We start from the raw sequence: 22,515 nt of genomic DNA on the forward strand, positions 1-22,515 counted from the left end.
CCTCTCGAATCCACTCTTTCATAGTTTTTTAAACCTCATTGGACTGTTTCGTCCTACTGAATTTTCCACTGTATTATTTCATAGTTCTGACTCATTTATTGTTTCTATATTAATGATTCCTTTTGAAAGGGCAAATCAGTGACAGTGAGGACCATTTCAGCCAGTCAATCAATGGGATTCATTGAGTGCTTACAGTGTGCAGAACGCTGTACCAAGTGCTTGGGAGAGTACAATACTATGAAGTTGGTAGGTCTGATCCCTGCCCACAGTGAGTTTGCAGTTTAGATGGGGAGGCAGATAATAAATAATTTATGTATCTAGATTTTCTTTGCCCAGCACTCAGCCCAATAGCATAGGTACCTAAGTATTTCCAGAAGAAAAGACCCAGTTTCCGGCCCTGTTCGATAGCTCCTTTTTCCCCTTGCATAGATTCTCCATAGATTCTCCTTACATAGATTATGAAAAAAATCAGTCTCCCAGAAGCTTAAAATAGTACTGGTGGAATTGGAGAGTGTGTGTCTCCAGCCCCAACTCCCTCTTTCCTGTTTTCCTTCCCCCTCCATATCTCTTCTCTTCCATTGAATTTTAGCAATCATCTCCTACAAAGTAAAAGTGATGTTTTAAATTATGCCCTTACTGTGTGCAAAGCACTGAAGGAAGCATCGAGAAATAATAGAAGGACATTAGAGCAGGGTGATCTAGTGGAAAAAGCATGGGCCTGGAAGTTAAAGGACCTGGGTTCTCATCCTAGCTCCACCATTTTGTCTGCTATGAGACCTTGAGCAAGTATCTGCCACAGTGCTTACCGTAGCAACGATAGAAGAAATGTTTGAAAGGTCATGGATTATGGCAGATTAGGTAAAATGTTTGGGGTTTTTTTATATGTGCTCATACTTCTTTGTGCTCATATCTATAAACTCTATGCTCACTGTGGGTAGGAAACGTGTCTACCAACTCTGTTGTACTCTCTCAAGGACTTATTACAGAGCTCTACAGAGAGTCAATGCTCAGTGAATAACTCTGATTGAGTCTGTATTTAAGAGCATATAGTTTCTAGCCACTCATCTGTTTGCCCTGCCTTTTGGCAACGTTTTCCATTTTAAGCTAATCGGGGCAGGTACTGTTCTGCTTGCAGAATCTTCAAAGCCTCCCACACGCACTCTTCCAGGCACGTGAAGGGAATTCAGATAGGATGTGACATTATTGGGACTAATGGTGAAAATAAATGATGCTATAAACTTCGGCCTCTACAGCCAGTAGAAAAAGTCAAGTTTGGAAAATAGTTTTGGGTGGTAATACTGTTTGGAAAATTTTTTTACATTTTTTTATTAATTATTCAATTTGTAAGTTTTCCAGATTTGAAGAATTCAAGTGAAGAGACAAATGGGTCAGAACCTTGTTAAGGTACATAGTTCATGTACACAAATGTGAATTCAAAGTCAAGGCTAAAAAAAATAAATAAATCTTTGTGGAACAGGAACTATGTCTGATCTGCTTATAGTATAGTAACCCTAGTGCTTAGTATAGTTCTTAACATGTAATGATTGCTTAACAATTAGCACAATTATTATTATTATTTGTTGTAGTAATGTAACCCTTCTTCTACTAAAATCTCCAACTCTCATGTGCTTAGTACAGTGTTCTGCACACAATAAGCACTCGATAAATATGTTTGATTGATTGGTTGATTGTTCCTCATTTTTCTTTCCTTTACTAATTCATTTCCCCCACAAATGATTTACTCCCCTCTTCAAAATTTAAGGCTAGAGCTTGAAGAAGCTTAATAATTCCTACCTTCTGATTGGCCCAGGGAGAGGTACAGTTGACAGGTAATTCTGAGGATGTTGCCATTCTCACTCTCCACCCCCTGTCACCCAAATTCATCATTCACGAGTCAACTGTTTCTACACTTTCATCCTCTTTTTCCTCATTCTCCCTCTCTCATCATTTTCAAGGTGATAGACCTATAGAATGAGAATAATAATGATAATAATGTTGGTATTTGTTAAGGGCTTACTATGTGCAGACCACTGTTCTAAGCACTGGAGTAGATACAGGGTAATCAGGTTGTCCTACGTGAGCCTCACAGTTAATCCCCATTTTACAGATGAGGCAACTGAGGCACCAACAAGTTAAGTGACTTGCCCACAATCACACAGCTCACAAGTGGCAGAGCGGGATTTGAACCCATGACCTCTGCCTCCCAAGCCCGGGCTCTTTCCACTGAGCCACGACATGGCCTACTGGATGGAGCATAGGCCCAGGAGTCAAAAGGACCTGGGTTCTAATCCCAGATTGGCCTCTTGTCTGCTAAGTGACCTTAGGCAAGTCACTTAACTCTGTACCTCAGTTCCCTCATCTGTAAAATGGGGATTAAGACTGTGAGCCCCAGACAGGACAGGGACTGCGTCCAACATGATTACCTTGTATATACCTCATTGCTCAGAACATTGCCCGGTATGTAGTAAGGAATTTACAAATGCCATAAAATGAATAAATAAATGAGAGAATGATTAAATAAATAAGTAAATATTATTGATCGTTTGTCGATTGTGTTTTAGGACTAGTTTGAAGGGTATCGGAAGTCTGTTCATCCCGCAGTTCTGCTTTCCTTTTGGGGCCAGCATCCCTTACAGTGGACCTAACCCAAGGATGGATCCACTACTCAGCACATAGTAAGTGCTTAACAAATACGAACCTGTCGGGGCTCAAGGAAAATGATCCCTATCTCCAGTGAGTTGTCAGTCTTCCTCAGGGCAGGAGTACAGAACAAACAACCTTTGAACAGCAGTGACATCTTCAGGGATGGGGAGGATTTTTAGATTACCAGGATAAAGGGTAAGGAACATTCTAGGAATTTGCACACTGAGTGAAGCCTGGATTTGATTCTCGATGGAAAATTTCAGCATGTAGAGGAAAATCAACTCCTCCTGATGATAACTACTGTTAAATTTGTGGGTTAGAAAACTTGCATTCATCTGGACTCAGATCTCAAAGTCAACCACAGGGATGAAAAGGTAGTCTGTACCTTCCTTTTAAGGAAGTTTAGAGCCCTGTGAGATCTGTCTTGAGCAGCAGGAAACTCCATCCTCTAAACGATAAAAGAGCCACTAGAACTACTGATAATAGTATTTATTAAGTTTTTTCTGTGCAGAACGCTGTACTAAATGCTGGGAGAGAATATACAAGTGGGAATTAAACATGGTCCCTGCCCCTCGTGAAGCTTACAATCTGAAAGTTGATTTAGGCAAAAGGGATTGCGCAGATCAGTTTTCTAAAAATAGTTCAGTTCATCTTTCCTTACTCCTCAAGAACCTACAGTGGTCGCCCATCCATCTCACCCTGAAACTCCTTACCATTGGCTCTCTCACTTTGCCCCCTCCAATCTTTTCTCATTAAATTCCCACTACAGCCCACCGTGCTCATTTTAGCTTTCTAATCTCTCACTGTGCCTCAGTCTCATCTATCTTGGTGCCATTCCCTTTCCCGCAACCCACCTTTGCCCAGGAACTCCCTCGACCCTGTAGTATCTGACAGTTCCTCGCTGTCCCCCTGCAAATGGACACGTTTGCCTCATTATTTGTGACCGTGGTCAACAATATGTTCCAACTGGCCAAATAATAATGATGGCATTTGTTAAGTACTTACTCCGTACCGAGCACTAAAGTTTTAAGAGTGGGACAGACTCAAGATTATCAGGTTGGACACCATCCCTGCCCAACGTGGGGCTCACAACCTAAGTGGGAAGGAGAAGAGATAGTGAATCCCCATTTTACAGATGAGGATACTGAGACGCACAGTAGTTAAATGACTTGTCCAAGGTCACACAGCAGGAAAATGGCAGAACTAGCATTAACATACCAGTCTCTGCTCTCAGGTTCATGCTCTTTCTGCTCGGCTACGGTGCTTCTCACAGTTGTCTTTAATTGAGCATGCTCCATTTTTATTACATTAAAAGGAGTCCAATGAATGAATTGTGTTTTTCCCTTTATTTTTCTGATATTTAGATAAAAGTAGATTTACATAAATTGTTAGTGAAGAACAGTTCAGTTATCACTCCTTGATAGGAAACTTCATCTTCAAAACTGTGGGTAAACTGATATTCCCCTATCTGAATACCACAATAATCCACTGATCTGCATCCAAGAGGCCTATGTGATTCTAGAATAAGGTCTATTGCACCAGAAACCTGAAAATTTTTAACATTATAAGTGATCTATTAAGTGAGGATGTTTAAGAACATAATTTTTAGAAATTGAGCACTTGCGTTTTTAAAAAAGAAACTGCATAGCCATTTGTTTACAGATATAAAATGTTGAATAATTACAGTCATCGTGAACAAATGAATCCTGAAGTCCATAATATACACACTTTCCACTAGGGAAATCTTTTACCACTGACAACCTGTGAAAAAGAAAGACATACTTATAGTCTCAGGTTCAGAGCAAAGAAATGGTATGGTGACGTTTTCCAATATTTATACACTTCCTTCATTATGAAACTTCTCAGTCAAATCTTTTGAGCCTTGTTGTATTGCATATAATGATAATAATAATTATCGTATTTCATTCATTCAATAGTATTTATTGAGCGCTTACTATGTGCAGAGCACTGTACTAAGCGCTTGGGATGAACAAGTCGGCAACAGATAGAGACAGTCCCTGCCGTTTGACGGGCTTACAGTCTAATCGGGGGAGACGGACAGACAAGAACAATGGCACTAAACAGCGTCAAGGGGAAGAACATCTCGTAAAAACAATGGCAACTAAATAGAATCAAGGCGATGTACAATTCATTAACAAAATAAATAGGGTAACGAAAATATATACAGTTGAGCGGACGAGTACAGTGCTGTGGGGATGGGAAGGGAGAGGTGGAGGAGCAGAGGGAAAAGGGGAAAATGAGGCTTTAGCTGCGGAGAGGTAAAGGGGGGATGGCAGAGGGAGTAGAGGGGGAAGAGGAGCTCAGTCTGGGAAGGCCTCTTGGAGGAGGTGATTTTTAAGTAAGGTTTTGAAGAGGGAAAGAGAATCAGTTTGGCGGAGGTGAGGAGGGAGGGTGTTCCAGGACCGCGGGAGGACGTGACCCAGGGGTCGACGGCGGGATAGGTGAGACCGAGGGACGGTGAGGAGGTGGGCGGCAGAGGAGCGGAGCGTGCGGGGTGGGTGGTAGAAAGAGAGAAGGGAGGAGAGGTAGGAAGGGGCAAGGTGATGGAGAGCCTTGAAGCCTAGAGTGAGGAGTTTTTGTTTGGAGCGGAGGTCGATAGGCAACCACTGGAGTTGTTTAAGAAGGGGAGTGACATGCCCAGATCGTTTCTGCAGGAAGATGAGCCGGGCAGCGGAGTGAAGAATAGACCGGAGCGGGGCGAGAGAGGAGGAAGGGAGGTCAGAGAGAAGGCTGACACAGTAGTCTAGCCGGGATATAACGAGAGCCCGTAATAGTAAGGTAGCCGTTTGGGTGGAGAGGAAAGAGCGGATCTTGGCGATATTGTAGAGGTGAAACCGGCAGGTCTTGGTAACGGATAGGATGTGTGGGGTGAACGAGAGGGACGAGTCAAGGATGACACCGAGATTGCGGGCCTGCGGGACGGGAAGGATGGTCGTGCCATCCACGGTGATGGAGAAGTCTGGGAGCGGACCGGGCTTGGGAGGGAAGATGAGGAGCTCAGTCTTGCTCATGTTGAGTTTTAGGTGGCGGGCCGACATCCAGGTGGAGACGTCCCGGAGGCAGGAGGAGATGCGAGCCTGAAGGGAGGGGGAGAGGACAGGGGCGGAGATGTAGATCTGCGTGTCATCTGCGTAGAGATGGTAGTCAAAGCCGTGAGAGCGGATGAGTTCACCGAGGGAGTGAGTGTAAATGGAGAACAGAAGAGGGCCAAGAACTGACCCTTGAGGAACTCCAACAGTTAAAGGATGGGAGGGGGAGGAGGCTCCAGCGTAGGAGACCGAGAATGATCGGCCAGAGAGGTAAGAGGAGAACCAGGAGAGGACAGAGTCCATGAAGCCAAGGTGAGATAAGGTATGGAGGAGGAGGGGATGGTCGACAGTGTCAAAGGCAGCAGAGAGGTCAAGGAGGATCAGAATGGAGTAGGAGCCATTGGATTTGGCAAGAAGGAGGTCATGGGTGACCTTAGAGAGAGCAGTCTCGGTAGAGTGGAGGGGACGGAAGCCAGATTGGAGGGGGTCTAGGAGAGAATGGGAGTTAAGGAATTCTAGGCATCCATTGTAGACGACTCGTTCTAAGATTTTGGAAAGGAAGGGTAGTAGGGAGATAGGACGATAACTGGAGGGGGAAGTGGGGTCAAGAGCGGGTTTTTTTTAGGATGGGGGAGACGTGGGCATGTTTGAAGGCAGAGGGGAAGGAGCCCTTGGAGATTGAGTGGTTAAAAATAGAAGTTAAGGAAGGGAGGAGGGCAGGGGCGATGGTTTTAAGAAGGTGAGAGGGAATGGGGTCCGAGGCGCAGGTGGAGGGGGTGGCACTTGCGAGGAGGGAGGAGATCTCCTCTGAGGATACTGCAGGGAAGGATGGGAAAGTAGGGGAGGGGGGTTGTTGGGGGGGAGGGGAGAGGCGGAGGGGTGACTTTGGGGAGCTCAGACCTGATCGTGTTGATTTTCGTGAGGAAATAGGTGGCCAGATCATTAGGGGTGAGAGATGGGGGAGGGGGAGGAACAGGGGGCCTAAGGAGAGAGTTAAAGGTCCGGAACAATCGGCGGGGGTGACGGGCATGGGTGTCGATGAGGGAGGAGAAGAAGCTTTGCCTGGCGGAGGAGAGGGCAGAGTTAAGGCAGGAAAGAATAAATTTGAAGTGTGTGAGGTCGGCTTGGTGCTTGGACCTTCGCCAGCAGCGCTCAGCAGCTCGAGCATAGGAGCGTAGGAGGCGGACGGAGGAGGTGATCCAGGGCTGTGGGTTAGTGGAGCGAGAGCGGCGGAGGGAAAGGGGGGCGAGAGAGTCGAGATGAGTAGAGAGGGTGGAGTTGAGAGCGGAGACCTGATCGTCGAGAGTGGGAAGAGAGGACAGGGTGGCAAGGTGAGGAGAGATGCTATTGGAAAGACGGATGGGATCGAGAGAGCGGAGGTCTCTGTGGGGCCGTAGCGAAGATTTGCAGGGGGAGGGAGTGTGAGAGATGAGGCAGGTGAGAAGGTTATGGTCAGAGAGAGGGATTTCAGAGTTGGTGAGTGAGGAGATAGTGCAGCGGTAGGAGATGACGAGATCGAGGGTGTGACCGAGTCGGTGAGTGGGCGCGGTATGGTGGAGGAGGAGGTCGGCAGAGTCGAGGAGGGATAGCAGGCGGGCGGTAGAGGAGTCGTCGGATACATCCGTATGGATGTTGAAGTCTCCAAGGATCAGAGTGGGCAGAGAGAAGGAGAGGAGGAAGGTGAGAAAGGGGTCAAGGTGGTTGAAGAAGTCGGAGGTGGGACCGGGAGGGCGGTAGATGACGGCGACAAGTAACTGGAGTGGGTGGTAGAGGCGAATGATATGGGCTTCGAAGGAGGGGAAGGAGAGGGAGGGGGGAGGAGGGATAGTGCGGAAGCGGCATCGGGGCGAGAGGAGGAAGCCGACGCCTCCTCCCTTACCGGTGAGTCTGGGGGAGTGGGAGAAGGAGAGGCCTCCGCTATTTGTTAAGCACTTACTGTGTGCCAAGCACTGTTCTAAGTGCTGGGGTAGATACAGGGTAATTGGGTTGTCCCAAGTGGGGCTCACACTTTTAATCCCCATTTTAAAGATGAGATTAACTGAGACACTGAGAAGTTAAGTGACTTCTCCGAGGTCACACAGCAAACAAGTAGCGGAGCCAGGATTAGAAGCCAGGTCTTCTGACTCCCGACCCCGGGCTCTTTCCACTAAGCTATGCTGCTTCTCTATTTTTTCAAATAAATAGAAAAATCGAATTATTAAAACCAGATTATAGACGAGGCCAAAATATGAAAGTTTTCATCTTACTTTGTAGCTATCAGCTTCTATGGATGTGTAGCTCTGTGTTCTGGCATCTAAAAGGTGCAACTACTTGTTGGGTCTGAAGAAATGGGGAGAATGTCTGGTAATATTTAGGTAGAAGAGTGGTTGTGCTCCCTGAACCATGGAAAACTTTTAAAACGATTTTATTACTCAGTTAAGAAAGCAAGTGATAGCTAGATAAGGGGAGGGGTATGGAAGATTTTGGTTGGATCTAAACAATAGTAGTCCACCAAGACAATGATCAGGCATCATATTGTTCAGATGGTTGGGTGGTAAGTCATATGATCTGTGCAGTTTGTCCATCTAGACGGGCAGAACTTTGGAACTGAAGAGTGGAAATCCAGTTGGAAAGTTGGATGATGATCACCAAGTCCTATATCGTGAGCCCTCCACCATGTCTAATTCCCACCTGTGCATTATTTCCCAGCATTTCGGAAAGTGCTTTGCAAATCGGTGCTTAGTAAATGCTATTACAGCTATTGTTACCGAGTCAGTGAAAGGGAGGGGATAGGAAAGTACCTCTTGCCTTTCTCTCAAACATTCTCTCTCACCTTGTCTCTAGGCTATGAGATTGAAAGGACGGGGGGCTGTCTTTCTAGTTCTTATTCCAGGGAAAGACAGAAAGTCATGGAAGACATCAGAATGGGATGGATATATAAAGTAATGGCATTTGTTAAGCACCTACTATATGCCAAGGCCTAAACACTGGGGCAGGTACAAGACGCAGTTAATATGGGGCTCGCAATCTCAGAGGATTGGAAGGAAAGGGATTGAATCCCCATTTTACAGATGAGAAGCAGCGTGGCTCAGTGAAAAGAGCACGGGATTGGGAGGCTGAGGTCATGGGTTCCAATCCCAGTTCCGCCACTCGTCACCTATGTGACTTCTCTGTGCCTCAGTTACCTCATCTGTAAAATGGGGAGTAAGACTATGAGCCCCACGTGGGACAACCTGATCACTTTGTATCCCCCCAGTGCTTAGAACAGTGCTTTGCACATAGTAAACACTTTAGAAATACCATCATTATTAGGTTAGGAAAATGAGCCACCCAGAAGTTAAGTGGCAAAGCAGGAAAATGGTGGAACTGGGATTGGAACCCAGATCACCTGTCCCCCAAGTCCCTGCTCTTTCCACCAGACCACACATCTCTCTCTTTCTTGTGACCAGATTGGAGGTTCAAGCCTGGGGGGATGTCGGTGTAATGTTGTTAAGGGTTTTACCATCTAGGGGGAGATAAGGGGCATCAGAGTTGAGAAACTTACAGTTCCTGGGAGAGAGCGGCACCATCATCCCACATCCAGGAGCTCGCTGTGACATTATGAGAAAGTCCAGTCCAATACATGGCGCTCAGAAGATTCAAAAAATTCTGGTTGGAACCACAAACAAAGCATCGAGTCATATTTTCTATTCTTCTCTTTCATGGTTGCACGGTATTTTAGAGGTGTACCAAAAAGCATCAAAAAGTATCAAATGGCTTTAACAAAATGTCACCTACTTTTGACCCTGGGCACTTATTGGAGATTGACTGCCCTCCAGGAGCTTTCAATCCATACCAGAGAACACACTGCCATAGTCATCCATCTATCTAAAAGCTGAATTTCACGTCAGTTGCTTCAGTGATAATGTAAGGAAAAGGGAGCATTTTCAAAGTACGTAGTAGGCCATGGTAAAGGTGAACAGTGAAGAATGCCTTATGGGATACAGACAGGTTGGAGATAAAGCAGGCCAAGGTTGGCAAAATCTATGGGCCTACAGTGAGATTAATGCAGATTCCATTTTCAACCTAATCAGTGGTGCTTTTAATTAAGTCTTCTCCCCTTCTACCCTATCCAAAGGAATTGGTCATCTTGCTTCCAGGTTTAGATAGAGAGTGGACATGGGACTTGACTTCAACTAGATTTTTGGGAAGGATGGGTTTGGGAGGAGCAATTTCCCTCACAACAGCCCAAGCTTTGTTCTTCAGAGTGAAAGTGGAATGGGCACAGGCGTGAGAGTCAGAACACCTGGGTTCCAATACCGGCTCTGCCACTCGCTTGCTGTGTGACCTTGGGCAAGTCACTTCTCTGTGCCTCAGTTCTTTCATCTGTAAAAAGAGTATTAAATAGCATCTTCCCTTCCCCCATCCCCATGCTCCCACCCCCTTAGACTGTTTACCCCATGGAGAATAGCAACTGGGTCTGTTCTACTTGCACTGTGTCTAACCCAGAGATTAGTACAGTGCTTGGGACATAGTAAGCACCTAACAAATACCACAATTATTTTCATAATTATTATGAAAGGGATGGGGGTTAGGCTGACTCCCTGGGCACCCTTAGGCCACATCAGGATCCCCTACCCCACAGATCTTACATGGATCTTTTCTTTTTTATGGTATTTGTTGAGTATTTACTACATGCCAAGTCTTGGACTGAGTACTGGGGAAGATACACTATAGGTTGGACACAGTAGCTGTACCACACAGTCTAAGGAGAAAGAGAACAGGTATTTAATCTTCAATTTACAAATGAGGAAACTGGCACATATAAAAGTTAAGGGACTTGCTAAAGGTCTCCCAGCCGGCAAGTGGTGGAAGCAGGATTAGAACTCGGGTCCCCTGACTTCTAGGCCCTTGATTTTTCCACAGGTCCATGCTGCTTCTTCAACGATCTTTCCTCCTAAGATCGATCTTCCTATCATCAATTATTCAATCCTATATATTGAGGACTGGCTCTATAATAAGTGCTTGAAGAGGACAATAGAAGCAAAATGCATGTCCCTTGCCCTTAAGGAGCTTACAATATAATGATGGGACAGAAAAATGAGAATTATTTGCAAACAGAGGGAGTAGGAGGAGGAAAAAGGATAAAGAAGTCTCTAGGGAAAATTTGTCAATGATGCAAGCATTATTTACCTCTCATCACATTCCATGTATTAAAACCAATTTCCAGGTGATGCACAGAAACCCAGTATTTGAGTACTGGAAAATGAATATGAACCTTCTAGTCACCTTATCTCTTTGATAGTTTTAGTTTTGGAAAGCTATTTTGAATGAAGTTGTTAGCCAGATTGCCTCTTTATTCTTTTCAGTGTTTCCGTAGAACTAATGAAGGGCAAGGTGATATGGGGATAGGATTGGGAGCAGCGTAGCTTAGTGGAAAGAGCTCGGGCTTGGGAGTCAAAAGTCATGGGTTCTAATCCCAACTCTGCCACTTGTCAGCTGTGTGACCTTGGGCAAGTCACTTAACTTCTCTGTGCCTCAGTTACCTCATCTGTAAAATGGGGATGAAGACTGTGAGCCTGACGTGGGACAAACTGATTAACTTGTATTTACCCCAGCACTTAGAATAACACTTGGCACATAGTACGTGCTTAACAAATGCCAACATTATTATGTCAGAGACCCATTGTTGAAGTGGTGGGACGAGTTACTCATGTCACAATAATAATAATAATTGTATTTGTTAAGCACTTGCTATGTGCCAGGTACTGTTCTAAACGTTGAGGTAGATACAAGGTAAGCAGGTTGCCCCACGTGGGGTACACAGTCTTAATCCCCATTTTACAGATGAGGTAACTGTGGCACAGAGAAGTTAAGTGACTTGCCAAAAGTCACACAACTGACAGAGCCGAGATTAGAACCCATGATCTCTAGCTCCCAAACCCAGGCTCTTTCCACTGAGCCATGCTCCTTCTCTAAAATGGGACCCTTGAGTGTGACTGCATGTGAACTTCCTCAGGAGTTTCCTTCCACATTTAAGTCTGAGTCTGAATTTCCTCAGGAAAATCCTCTCCTCCAAATGGCATGAGTTGATGTACACAAAGAGGCGGCCATTGTCAGAATATTCCTTTTCTACCCCTAGTTTTCCACTGTAACTGAGACACTGGATGGTGGGATGGTTTATGTGTGCTGCAGGCCTATTTTAATTCAGCCATTCGGGAGCAGATTCAAAGCAATTGAAAATGGAGAGATCCATCAGACCCCAATGATTCTTGAAGTAAAGGTTTGCATCCTAATGTAAATGAACACACATTCAACTCTTCCCTGCTTTCTATCTTCAAGAGAGTGGAATTCCTTTTCATGCAGTCAGTTCTACTGCCTTGCCAATCCATAATGTCATTAGAGATGTAATAACAGTTTCCTCTACTCCAGATCCACTTCTCTGGGCAAGAGCCATAGTAACAACCTAGAAATGGAAAATAGAACACAATTAACTGGATGATACTAGCTTGCATTTTTATAGCATTTTCATATTTCCCCAGCACTTTCCTTTCAGTTATTACATTGATTTCTCACATCATCCCCATAAGAAGGGAGAGGCAGGCTTTAGGGCCCCAGGCTAATGGATTTGGAAGCTGAGGGCCATGATTGATTATCCAGTGTGTCCAAAGACACCTCAAAGGCTAGTGGCAGAATTGGGACCGGAACCCAGATATCCTGACTCCTTGACCTGCTTCACTTCCCGAAGGGTCTAATAACTGTATAAAGGACAACCACTCACTCCAAACAACCACAAGAAAGAAAATCCAGAGATACGTCATGTACTAAATTGATGATGCAGCCTTACATTTCACCAATCAATAAAAAAGTCTATTCTCTCCCCAATCCTATCTCCTCTCTCCCATCCTCTGTCAACCTTCTTCCCAAACTGTGGCTTGCAGGTTGAAATTCCTGCTTCTGTAAGGACTTAAGAGGGAGGCAACCCAGTTGGGGTGGGATTTTCCCTCCTGCCCTGATATTGGGCTGTTTTATTTCAAAATTAGAGAATATTGAGAACTAACACCTGGCTTTCTTGGTGACAAAGATGACAGAAGTAGAAAGAAGCAATATGCCCAAGTGGGACAGATCATGGACCTGGGAGTCAGAAGGACCAGGGTTCTAATCCTACCTCTGTCACATACCTGCTGTGTGACCTTGGGAAAATCACTTCACCTCTATGTAACTCAGTTACCTCATCTATAAAATGGGGAATGAGACTGTGAGCCCTCTGTGAGACAGGGACTCTCTCCAACCTAATTAGTTTGAATCCACCCCATCACTTAGTACAGCACCTGGCATATAGTAAGTGTTTAAAAATACCATAAAAACAAAAAGTCTACCCACAGGGACAGAGATGTTTCAGGGAGGAATTTGGAATCAAACTGACAGAGAGTGGAGAGAGGGAACATGTCTGAATAACCTGAATGCGCTCCCCACCCTTTGGGGCCAGGAGGTGGGGTCAGGACTCAGGCATTTGGCCATCAAGTTTTCAGCTGGGATGCCTGCCACTGGTTGGGCTAAGTGGGGACCTCCTCGAGCCCCTGGTTTACCAAAAAAAAATGTTCCTGGATAGTTGGGTACAGTGGAGGAGGTAATGTTTGAGTACAAAGAGTAATGAAATTCCCTAGGAATAGCCAAAGGGAAGGGAAGATGGGAGGTGGACAGTGGGGAGAGATCTCCAGTTAAGTTTTAACTCTCTATAAGTCTCAGCTGACATGTTTGGATCAGTTCTGGAATGAAAGCTAGCAATTTAAGTTTCAGTCTACGGTATGATAGAATACAATAGACATAAATATTCAAGGAACATATATCACAGAAAAATCCCGAATTACACTTCCATTCCCAATCTGCTCCTATATTTGGAAACATCCTCAATATGCAGCCCCGGGTACCCCTTTTCATCAGATCTTCTAGACATATAGAGCTGCTGCAGATGGTAACATCCTCCATATGCATACATGTGTGACTGAAAAGATAGATGCATGACCATCACTTCCTTGTACATTATTTTCACATACATGTTCATGTGTGTGAACATGCACATGGAACTGAATCTCCTTTCCTTCACTCTCCTACCACCACAGGAGACATAAAATAAGTTTGATCTTGTACACAGTGGAAGCTTTTGTACCAGAATGTTAATGTAAGTGATTCTTCCCAAGGAAATGTGCTTTTTTTTTCCACCTTGATTTACCTCATTAAATGCAGAGAATAGAACTATGTGGGTAAGTATGAAGAGGATAATAATAATGTTGGTATTTGTTAAGCGCTTTCTATGTGCAGAGCACTGTTCTAAGTGTCGGGGTAGATACGGGGTAATCAGGTTGTCCCACGTGAGGCTCACAGTCTTAATCCCCATTTTACAGATGAGGTAGCTGAGGCACCGAGAAGTTAAGTGACTTGCCCACAGTCACACAGCTGACAAGTGGCAGAGCCAGCATTCAAACCCATGACCTCTGACTCCCAAGGCCGGGCTCTTTCCACTGAGCCATGCTGCCTCCCTAATACATGTTGTATTTCAGGGACCTTGAGATTTCTGTTTTTTCCCTGCTCTCCTACAGGATGAAAATGAGAATCATAATGTTATTTTCACCTACCGCTCTGGGATATGGTGCTGGGAAGTGAAGAAGAGTTCTCAGGTACTTGTTTTGAAGATTCTAAGACATCACCTGGAATATTAATTATTATTATTCCAATGATGAAAATGGGATCAGTCCCCCACCAAAAAAATCCACACCATTGATCCATGATTTGATAGGAAGCAGTGTGGTCTAGTGGATAGAGCATTGGCTTGGGAGTCAGGGGTCATAGGTTCTAATCCTGACTCCACCACTTATCAGCTCTCTGACTTTGGGCAAGTCACTTAACTTCTCTGTGCCTCAGTTACCTCATCTGTAAAATGGAGATTAAGACTGTGAGCCCCACGTAAGACAACCTGATAACCTCGTATCTACCCCAGAGTTTAGAACAGTGGCACATAGTAAGCGCTTAACAAATACCATTATTATTATTATTATTATTATTAGGAATCAGAAGGACCTGGGTTCTAAACCCTTCTCCACCTCTTGTCTGCTGTGTCGACTTGGGCAAGTTACTTTACTTCTCTGTGTCTTAGTTACTTCATCTGTAAAATGGGGATTAAGACTGTGAGTCCTATTGGGATAGAGACTGTGTCCAACCTGATTAGCTTTTATCTACCCCAGCACTTAGAACAGTGCTTGACACATAGTAAGCACTTAACAAATACCATCATCGTCATCATAAGGAAAAAATCCCTAAGACAGATTGCTATTTTGGTTCTTCCAGATGTTACTTACTTTTTACCATAAGAATCCCCAGTGTTAGCACGGCTGCCATTAACACCAGACTCAGGACCCCCAAAATCCCAGCCAGCAGCTTCCAGGGAGCAGATAAGGAATCTGGCAAAGAGGGAAAGGGGCACAGTAAACAGAGGGAGAGGAAGACAAGTAACCCTTCCTCCTCACTGGGCCAGAATTGGCAAACACCAGCCCTTAGGGACAAGAATAATTAGGATATACAGCTAGAAATTTAGGAGAAGTTTGGCTCAGGACTCACAGTCACCGCAGAAACAGAAGTGTGCAATATGCTATACCTTCTCTCGTCCCATGCATACGTCCCCTCTTCTGCTTCTGAGTTGAGTGGGACATTTTCTTTTCCGTAAAGGCTACATTCAGCTTATTCATCCTGTAGAGGACAGGTACATGGAGAGTTCATAATTCAAAGCATTCTCTTGGGTGTATATATGTTGGAGACAGAAAGGCAAGGTGTGATAATGAAAAGTTCTTGATTAAGTAAAATAGCCACTACAATTTAACTCTTCATATCGTTCTTCAGCACAACTTGTACCCAGAGAAATAGGGTGGCCTAGTGTGAAAGCATGGGTCTGGGAGTCAGAAGACCTGGGTTCTAATCGCCATCTCTGCTATTTGTCTGCTACGTGACCTAGAGAAAGTCACTTCACTTCTCAGCGTCTCAGGTTCCTCAACTGTAAAATGAGCCTGATATGCCTGTCCTTTCTGTCTATCCTTAGATTGTGAGTCCCATGATAAACAGAAAATGTATCTCATCTGACTATATTGTATCTCCCCCCATGCTTAGTGCAGTTCTTGGCACAGATTAAGCAGTAAGCAAATATCACAGTTATTATTAGCAGCCTGAAGGAAAAGAGATAATTGTGCCATCCTCAGAGCATCATGGCAGACAGGAAAGTGAGAATTAGTTAGAACAATCTTCCCAGTCCATTTCTCCAACATAAAATAGTTTATAGGACTGTTAGCATACATGGGAAAGATTAGTTAACAAGAGGTAAAGTGACCAAATGGAAAGAAGGAGCCCCAAGGTAATTCTGATAGTAAAATCATCTCTGGTTAAAGAAGCCACTAGGTAGTTTCATCTTTCACGTATATTTTGATTTTACTGGCAAAAAAAAATTTGTGATCATTGTCTGAAATCCTAATTGAATTGTAAAACTACTTTGAAAATTTCTTTTAGGTCACCACCATCCTCAACATCTTAAATTTTATTTACAGTGTGCACAGCCATGGACCCTGGAGAAGGTACAGCGAAGTGTAGAATATGCCATCCAAGCTCAGGTGTCTTACACTTTAAGGGAAGATAAATTACAGACAATTCATCTGTTTGGAACCACATGTTTTTGAGACAACATGCAAAAATTAGTAATAAATTGGGGCAGAATCTGTACTAAAAGGGCCTTCCCAGGTTACCTTTCTATGTCGCTTCCCTCTCTATCACAATGTCTCCAGATTTCATGTGTGCTTTTCAGGCACAGTAAGTAAACCTCTTTCCTTAGGGGTTTCCCAAACTGCCCCAAGGAAGCAAAACCTAACAAGTCTTTAGACTTAAGCATTCTCCCTCATTTCCCCAAAGAGTTTAAGTAAAAATGATAAATACCTGCTCTGAGAAGGGATTTTCTAATGCCTCTGGTGGGAAAAGGAAGGTCCTGGAGTTTGAGGATGAAAGAGAAGCTGAGGAAGCAAAAGAGCTCTATGTCCCCCAGAGAGAAACCCAGTGAGAGACACTATGTGTCTGGCAGTTCAGTGGCAACTGTTCAAAATGAGCTGAGGACTGAACATTGCTTCACTGCACGGAGCTCCGGATGGAGCACACAGGAAGCCCTCACAGGGCCACTGGTTTGAAGTTTGCTCTCCCTACTTTATTTACTCAGGGCTCAAAGGTCTTTCATCTCTTTGACCTACAGGCTTCATAGTAACTCTCTTATAGGAGGTGTTTACAAAGGATACGCTCTGTAAAAAAGTGTTCAGAAAAAGCACAGGATCATGAAATTCCAATCCCTTAATGTATGAGGGTAATTTTTATTAAGAACAAACAAAAGTCTGTCTCTGGGCCGGGGCCACAAAAATTTAGTATTTCTGGTGTTCTGTGGATGTCTGTCTTACTTGGCCTATAATATTGACACTATTCTCGAGTCCTTTGAGGTGGATAGTTACTATTTGGTGATGATGCCTCAAGAATGAATGAAGAGGAAACTCACTGTATTTACACACCAGTCATTCTTTTTTGGCACCTGTGTGCATTTTTGCATATCACATGTTTCATCCATTGCTCACGGATGATTTATTAGAGACTGATCAACCTCTATGAGTGTTAAACTCCTTCTGTTCTGTTGGAGTGGTCAAGTCATCAGCATGGATTATACTTGAAGACCAAAGCAGCAGCTACACATAGGGATAAAGATGGTTACGGTAAACTAGAGATTCAGAAAACACTTTTTCTTTCATATCACACCGGTTCCCAACCTGAAACGATGCCATTTCAACATGGTAAGCTGTGAACACAGATTGTCTATATTTGTTGTCTATCAGTCAGTTAATCAACGGTATTTATTGAATGTTTACTGTGTGGAGAACTCTTCATTAAGTGCTTGGGAAAGTACAATGCAACGGAGCTGGTAGGCATGTTGCCTGCCCACAGCAAACATACAGTCTTGAGCGGGAGACAGACATTAATATAAATAAATAATTTATAGATATGTACATAAGTGCTGTGGGGCTGAGGGTGGGGTGAACACTAAATGCCCAAAATGCACAGAGGTGTCAGGAATGTGGTCTAACTTTGAGCAAATGCATTTTCTTATAGAAGGGGGAAGTAGACGTGAAGCAGAACCCTCTTAAGAGCTCTGTCCCTCCATCTCTCTTCTGTAATCCTCCTATCCTTAGATGGAAAGCAGTGTGGCCGAGTGGAAAGAGTACAGGGCCTGGGAATCAGAGGATTTGGTTTCTAATCTGTGTGACCTTGGAAAAGTTACTTAACTTTTTTCCGACTCACCTTCTTTAGCTGTAAAATGGAAATGAAATATTCGTTCTCCCTTCCCCTTGGACTATGAGCTCCCTATGATCCCTAAGATCTGATTATCTTTCAGCCCAGTACGGAGTCAATGCTCAACAAATGTAAGAATGATCGTTGTTTCTCTCCAGCAAACTTCTCACTCACTCCCCCACGCACTAACCTCCCCCACCTCCAATGTCTTGCTCATGTTCAAATTCACCAGGCCCTGCTGACCTCAGCTTCCAAGCTCTTCTGTCAACACAGTGCCTCCCTTCACTGAAATGTCAGCGTGGATTGAGCAGGTGGCTCTCGCTCACGGTAGCCTATCGCCACCTTAGATGGATTGCGGCTCTCCGAGTATGTACAGCCCTGGCACTAGGTGAGCCATTCAGTTAAACAGACTTCCCTGCAGGGATTGAAAGTAATCTGGGGATGCTGACCCTATAAATCCAGGACCCTTCCTTAACGCAAGCCTTAGACCAGGGCTGGGCTTGAAGCCCCTAAGGCTCCACCGTAATATTTCCCTGATCTGGAGGCTGCTCTTTCTGCTGCATTGACTTCCAACTGCTCATTCCTGTAGTAGACCGTTGCAAATGCTCCTTTAATACCTCTTCAAACCATTGGTAATAATAACCATAATTTGGGGGTTTGCCAAGCACTGCCAAACAGATAAGAAATGGTTGTAACTGTTGAAATTGTTGTATTAATAATTAGTATTAGTATTGTATTAGTAGAGTGCTCTGCACATAGTAAGCACTCAATTAATATGATTGATTAAAGAATGAATGAATGCATGAATGAAGAAACAGTTTTCATTAGCCTGGCTTGTGTGTGGCATTCCAGTTCCCTACCCAGCAGCTACTTGGGTTTCCTGCTGTCCTCCATCTGTGTCACGTGTCCTATCCAGTGGAGCTGCGTTGCTATAAACACTGCTTTAATGCTGGTACTGACCTGACCTTTATGAGATTCTACACAATAGTCTAGAATAATGTGCAGGCCCAGAGATGATAGAGTTGTTTGAAGCGTTATAGGAAGTTTCTTGAATGAAGATTTTTAATCAAATAAAAATTTTTAGTGATTTGTGATTCAGCATTTGTGTTTTTCATCAGAATGTTTACCACTTTGTTCATGAATACAAAATGCTGAAGAAGAACAGTTTTCATGTACAAAATCATTTTTCAGTCCACAGTATATGCAATTGCCTCCAGGGAAATGCTCTATCTTGGATAACCTGTGAAAGAGAAAGATACATTATCCCTAAAGTTCAAGGGACAGAATAGGGTTGTCAACTGCTAAAGATGATTTTTATAAATAGTTAAACTAAAAATGACTGGTTTTAAGTTTTTTTCTGCTTACGGATCAAAAACTGCAGAGAGTAGGTCAGGACCGGGGTGGATGCTGCCTCTGATCATGAGGGAGCAACATGCCAAACTCACCACAAACTTAATTTCTAAAAGTCTTTCTCAGCCATTGGCCACCTTGAGCCAGTTTCACCCACCCAATCCCAAATGGCCCTGCCCTTCTCACCCATTTTACAGAGGACTTGGGCTCTAGGCTGTGCAGGAAGTAACAGCTTCACACTTCACTCTTTTCAATCTGACCTAATTAATGTGCTTCAGTCTCATCGGAGAAGCAGCATGGCTTAGTGGAAAGAGCCCGGGCTTGGGAGTCAGAAGTCATAGGCTCTAATCCTGACTCCACCACTCACCAACTGTGTGACTTTGGGCCAGTCACCAAACTTCTCCGTGCCTCTGTTAACTCATCTGTAAAATGGGGACTAAGACTGTGAGCCCCATGTGGGGCAATCTGATCACCTTGTATCCCCTCCCAGCACTTAGAACAGGGCTTGGCACATAGTAAGCACTTAACAAATACCATCATCATTGTTATTATTATTATGACTTCACTTCTCTGTCTCAATTTTTTCACATGTAAAATGGGGATTAAATCCTACTCCTCCCTACTTAGACTGTGAGTCCTATATTGAACAGGGGCTGTGTCAAGCCTGAAGAACTCGTCTACCCCAGTGCTTAGAACAGTGTTCGGCACATAGTAAGTGCTTAACAAATACCATGATAAAAATAATAGTAACTAACCAGATCTTCTCCTCCATAGATGGAGTTTCCCAACAGGAAAAACTAAGAATCCTCAGTCCAGAGACCAAGAACCTAAGAGGAGGAATCAATTAGATAAAGGGTTGGTAGTTGGTGCAAATTTTTCTGCAGTTTTTGTCATTCTAAACCTCATTCATTAAGTTTTTAAGGAAAGTAGCGATCAGTTCGGTTTATTGTCAAACAATGAGCACCAAGAAATGTACAGGTATATTATTGTGTTTTAGGTAATAGAATCTGTCATCTACTTTTTCTACACTTTCATTATTTTACTCTTCCAAAAGCTTAGTACAGTCTTCTGCTCACAGCAAGTGCTCAAAAAATACCACTGATTGATCGATTCACCATCTTCTCAGGATTTTTTACCTAAAAATCACTGATGGAATCTACCTTGACTGTAAAAGACCAAAACCTTACACAGATCAAACCGCTCATTTCCTAAAGTTTCATATGGCGGGACTTTCAAAAATACTGGCATTATGTCATTAGACAATGGATCCTGTTTAAATGAGAAGGGGCAAGTATCGTGGAACACGGAGTGAAAACTGAAGGTAGATGAGGCTGAAAATACTGATGGTCAACTGGCAATCCATACTACCTTCTTTGATGTAAATACAGTTCCTTTATATGTTGAAAGCTTTATCATTTGCAGAACTTGTTCCTGTTTTGGAGGTTGCTGCTCAGTGGCTGAGATTTCCAAAACCTCTGCAAAAAGAAAGCAGCCCCTCTCCCAACTGCTTCCTGCTACTCTGGCCGCCAACAGAATACTCTTATGGCTCATTGTTTGAGGTGGTGTTTTATAAATCATTTTAACTCTTTATTCTGTTCATCTGGCTTGCAGGTGTCTCTTTGCATTGCCTCCTGACTATCTACTAGATGATTAGCTATCCTGCAGTCATTCATTCTTCTCACATTAATGCACACACATCCTATCCTGCCTAGATTATTGTATCAGCCTCCTTGCTGACTTCCTAGCCTCCTGTCTATCCCCACTCCTGTCCAAACTTCTCTCTGCTGCCTGGATCATTTTCCTTCAAAAATGTTCAGACTGTGCTTTCCCGCTCCTCAAGAAACTCCAATGGTCACCCAAGCCACCTCTGCATCAAATTTAAATTCTTTACCATTGACTCTAAGGCACTCAAACATCTTGCCCCTTCCTACTTCACCTCATTACTCCCTTAGTATAATCCAGCCCACACACTTCCCTCCTCTATGGTTAAACCTTCTCACTATAACTCAGTCTCATCTATCTCACTGCTGACTTCTCTCCCACATCCTACATCTGGCCTGGAATGCCCTCCCTCCTCATATCAGGCAGATAATTGCTCTCCCCCACTTTTAAGCCTTATAGAAGTCATCTCCTCCTAGAAGCTTTCCCTGACTAAGCCCTCCTCTCCTCTTCTCCCACTCCCTTCTGTGCCACCCTGATTTGCTCTCATCATTCATCCTTTCTCTCAGCTCCACAGCACACATGTACATATATGTAATTTATTTATTCATTTATTTATGTATATTAATGTCTGTGTGTCCTCCCCCCTCCCCCATCTAGACTGTGAACTCGTTATGGGCAGGAAATGTGTCTGTTTCTTATTGTACTCTCCCAAGGGCTTAGTACAGTGCTTTGCACATAGTAAGTGCTCAATAAACATGATTGAATGAATCAAATGAGAGGAAGTATCATGGAACACAGAATGAAAACCGGAGTTGGATGGGGCTGAAAATACCAATGCTCAACTGGCAATCCATATTACACTCCATGATGTAAACGCAGTTGTTTTCCACGTTGAGGGGTTAATTATTTGCAGCACCTGTTCCTGTTTTTGAAGTTGCCTCTTAAGTTTTTGAGATTTCCAAAGCATCTTCAAACAGAACTGTTTCCTGCTGCTTTGTTTCCCCAACAGAATAGTCTCATGGCTCATTGTTTGAGGTGGTGCTTTATTAATTGTTTTAATTGTTTATTCTGTTGATCTGACTTGCAGGTGTCTTTTCGCTTTTCCCGTTAACCAGCTACCAGCTGCTAAGCGATCCTGCTGTTGTTAATTCTTCTCACTTGTTCTCCCTCCCACATGACCTAATTTGTGTTGGTATGATCTTGCTTTCTGTGGTGGTAGCTGACTGCATTCCAGGAGCTTGCTTGCAATCTTGTCAACCTAAGATGTGTCTTCTGCATTTTACAGTCACATAGATGTTTGTCTGCCAGGTCTGGTGATGGCTGCTGGAATTTGAATGAAGCCTTTCTTTGGGAAAGTAAATCAAAGGTAGGAGTTTGGTCTTAGAAAAGCATGATTCAATTATGTTTGGGGTTTATTTTGCTCTCTTCCTTTCTTGGTACCTGGTTGTAATTTTGTTCCACATACCCTGAAATGTTTTATACTTGCTTTGGTTCT

The 22,515-nt window shown here is 43.8% G+C and overlaps 1 protein-coding gene across 1 annotated transcript; it reads right to left on the reverse strand.

The window, feature by feature from the left end:
- Window positions 1-3,970: 3,970 nt before the first annotated feature.
- LOC114817926 (natural killer cells antigen CD94-like) lies at window positions 3,971-16,743 on the reverse strand. The gene is made up of 7 exons (XM_029082594.2): window positions 16,623-16,743; window positions 15,304-15,395; window positions 15,008-15,109; window positions 14,288-14,359; window positions 11,963-12,117; window positions 9,217-9,320; window positions 3,971-4,404 (listed from the first exon to the last, which is right to left on the reverse strand). The coding sequence occupies exons 2-7, from the start codon at window positions 15,392-15,394 to the stop codon at window positions 4,272-4,274; spliced, it is 657 nt and encodes a 218-aa protein (XP_028938427.1). The 5' UTR covers window position 15,395; window positions 16,623-16,743; the 3' UTR covers window positions 3,971-4,271.
- Window positions 16,744-22,515: the final 5,772 nt, after the last annotated feature.

Source organism: Ornithorhynchus anatinus, chromosome 17, assembly GCF_004115215.2.
Source record: "Ornithorhynchus anatinus isolate Pmale09 chromosome 17, mOrnAna1.pri.v4, whole genome shotgun sequence".
NCBI classification, from domain to species: Eukaryota; Metazoa; Chordata; class Mammalia; order Monotremata; family Ornithorhynchidae; genus Ornithorhynchus; species Ornithorhynchus anatinus.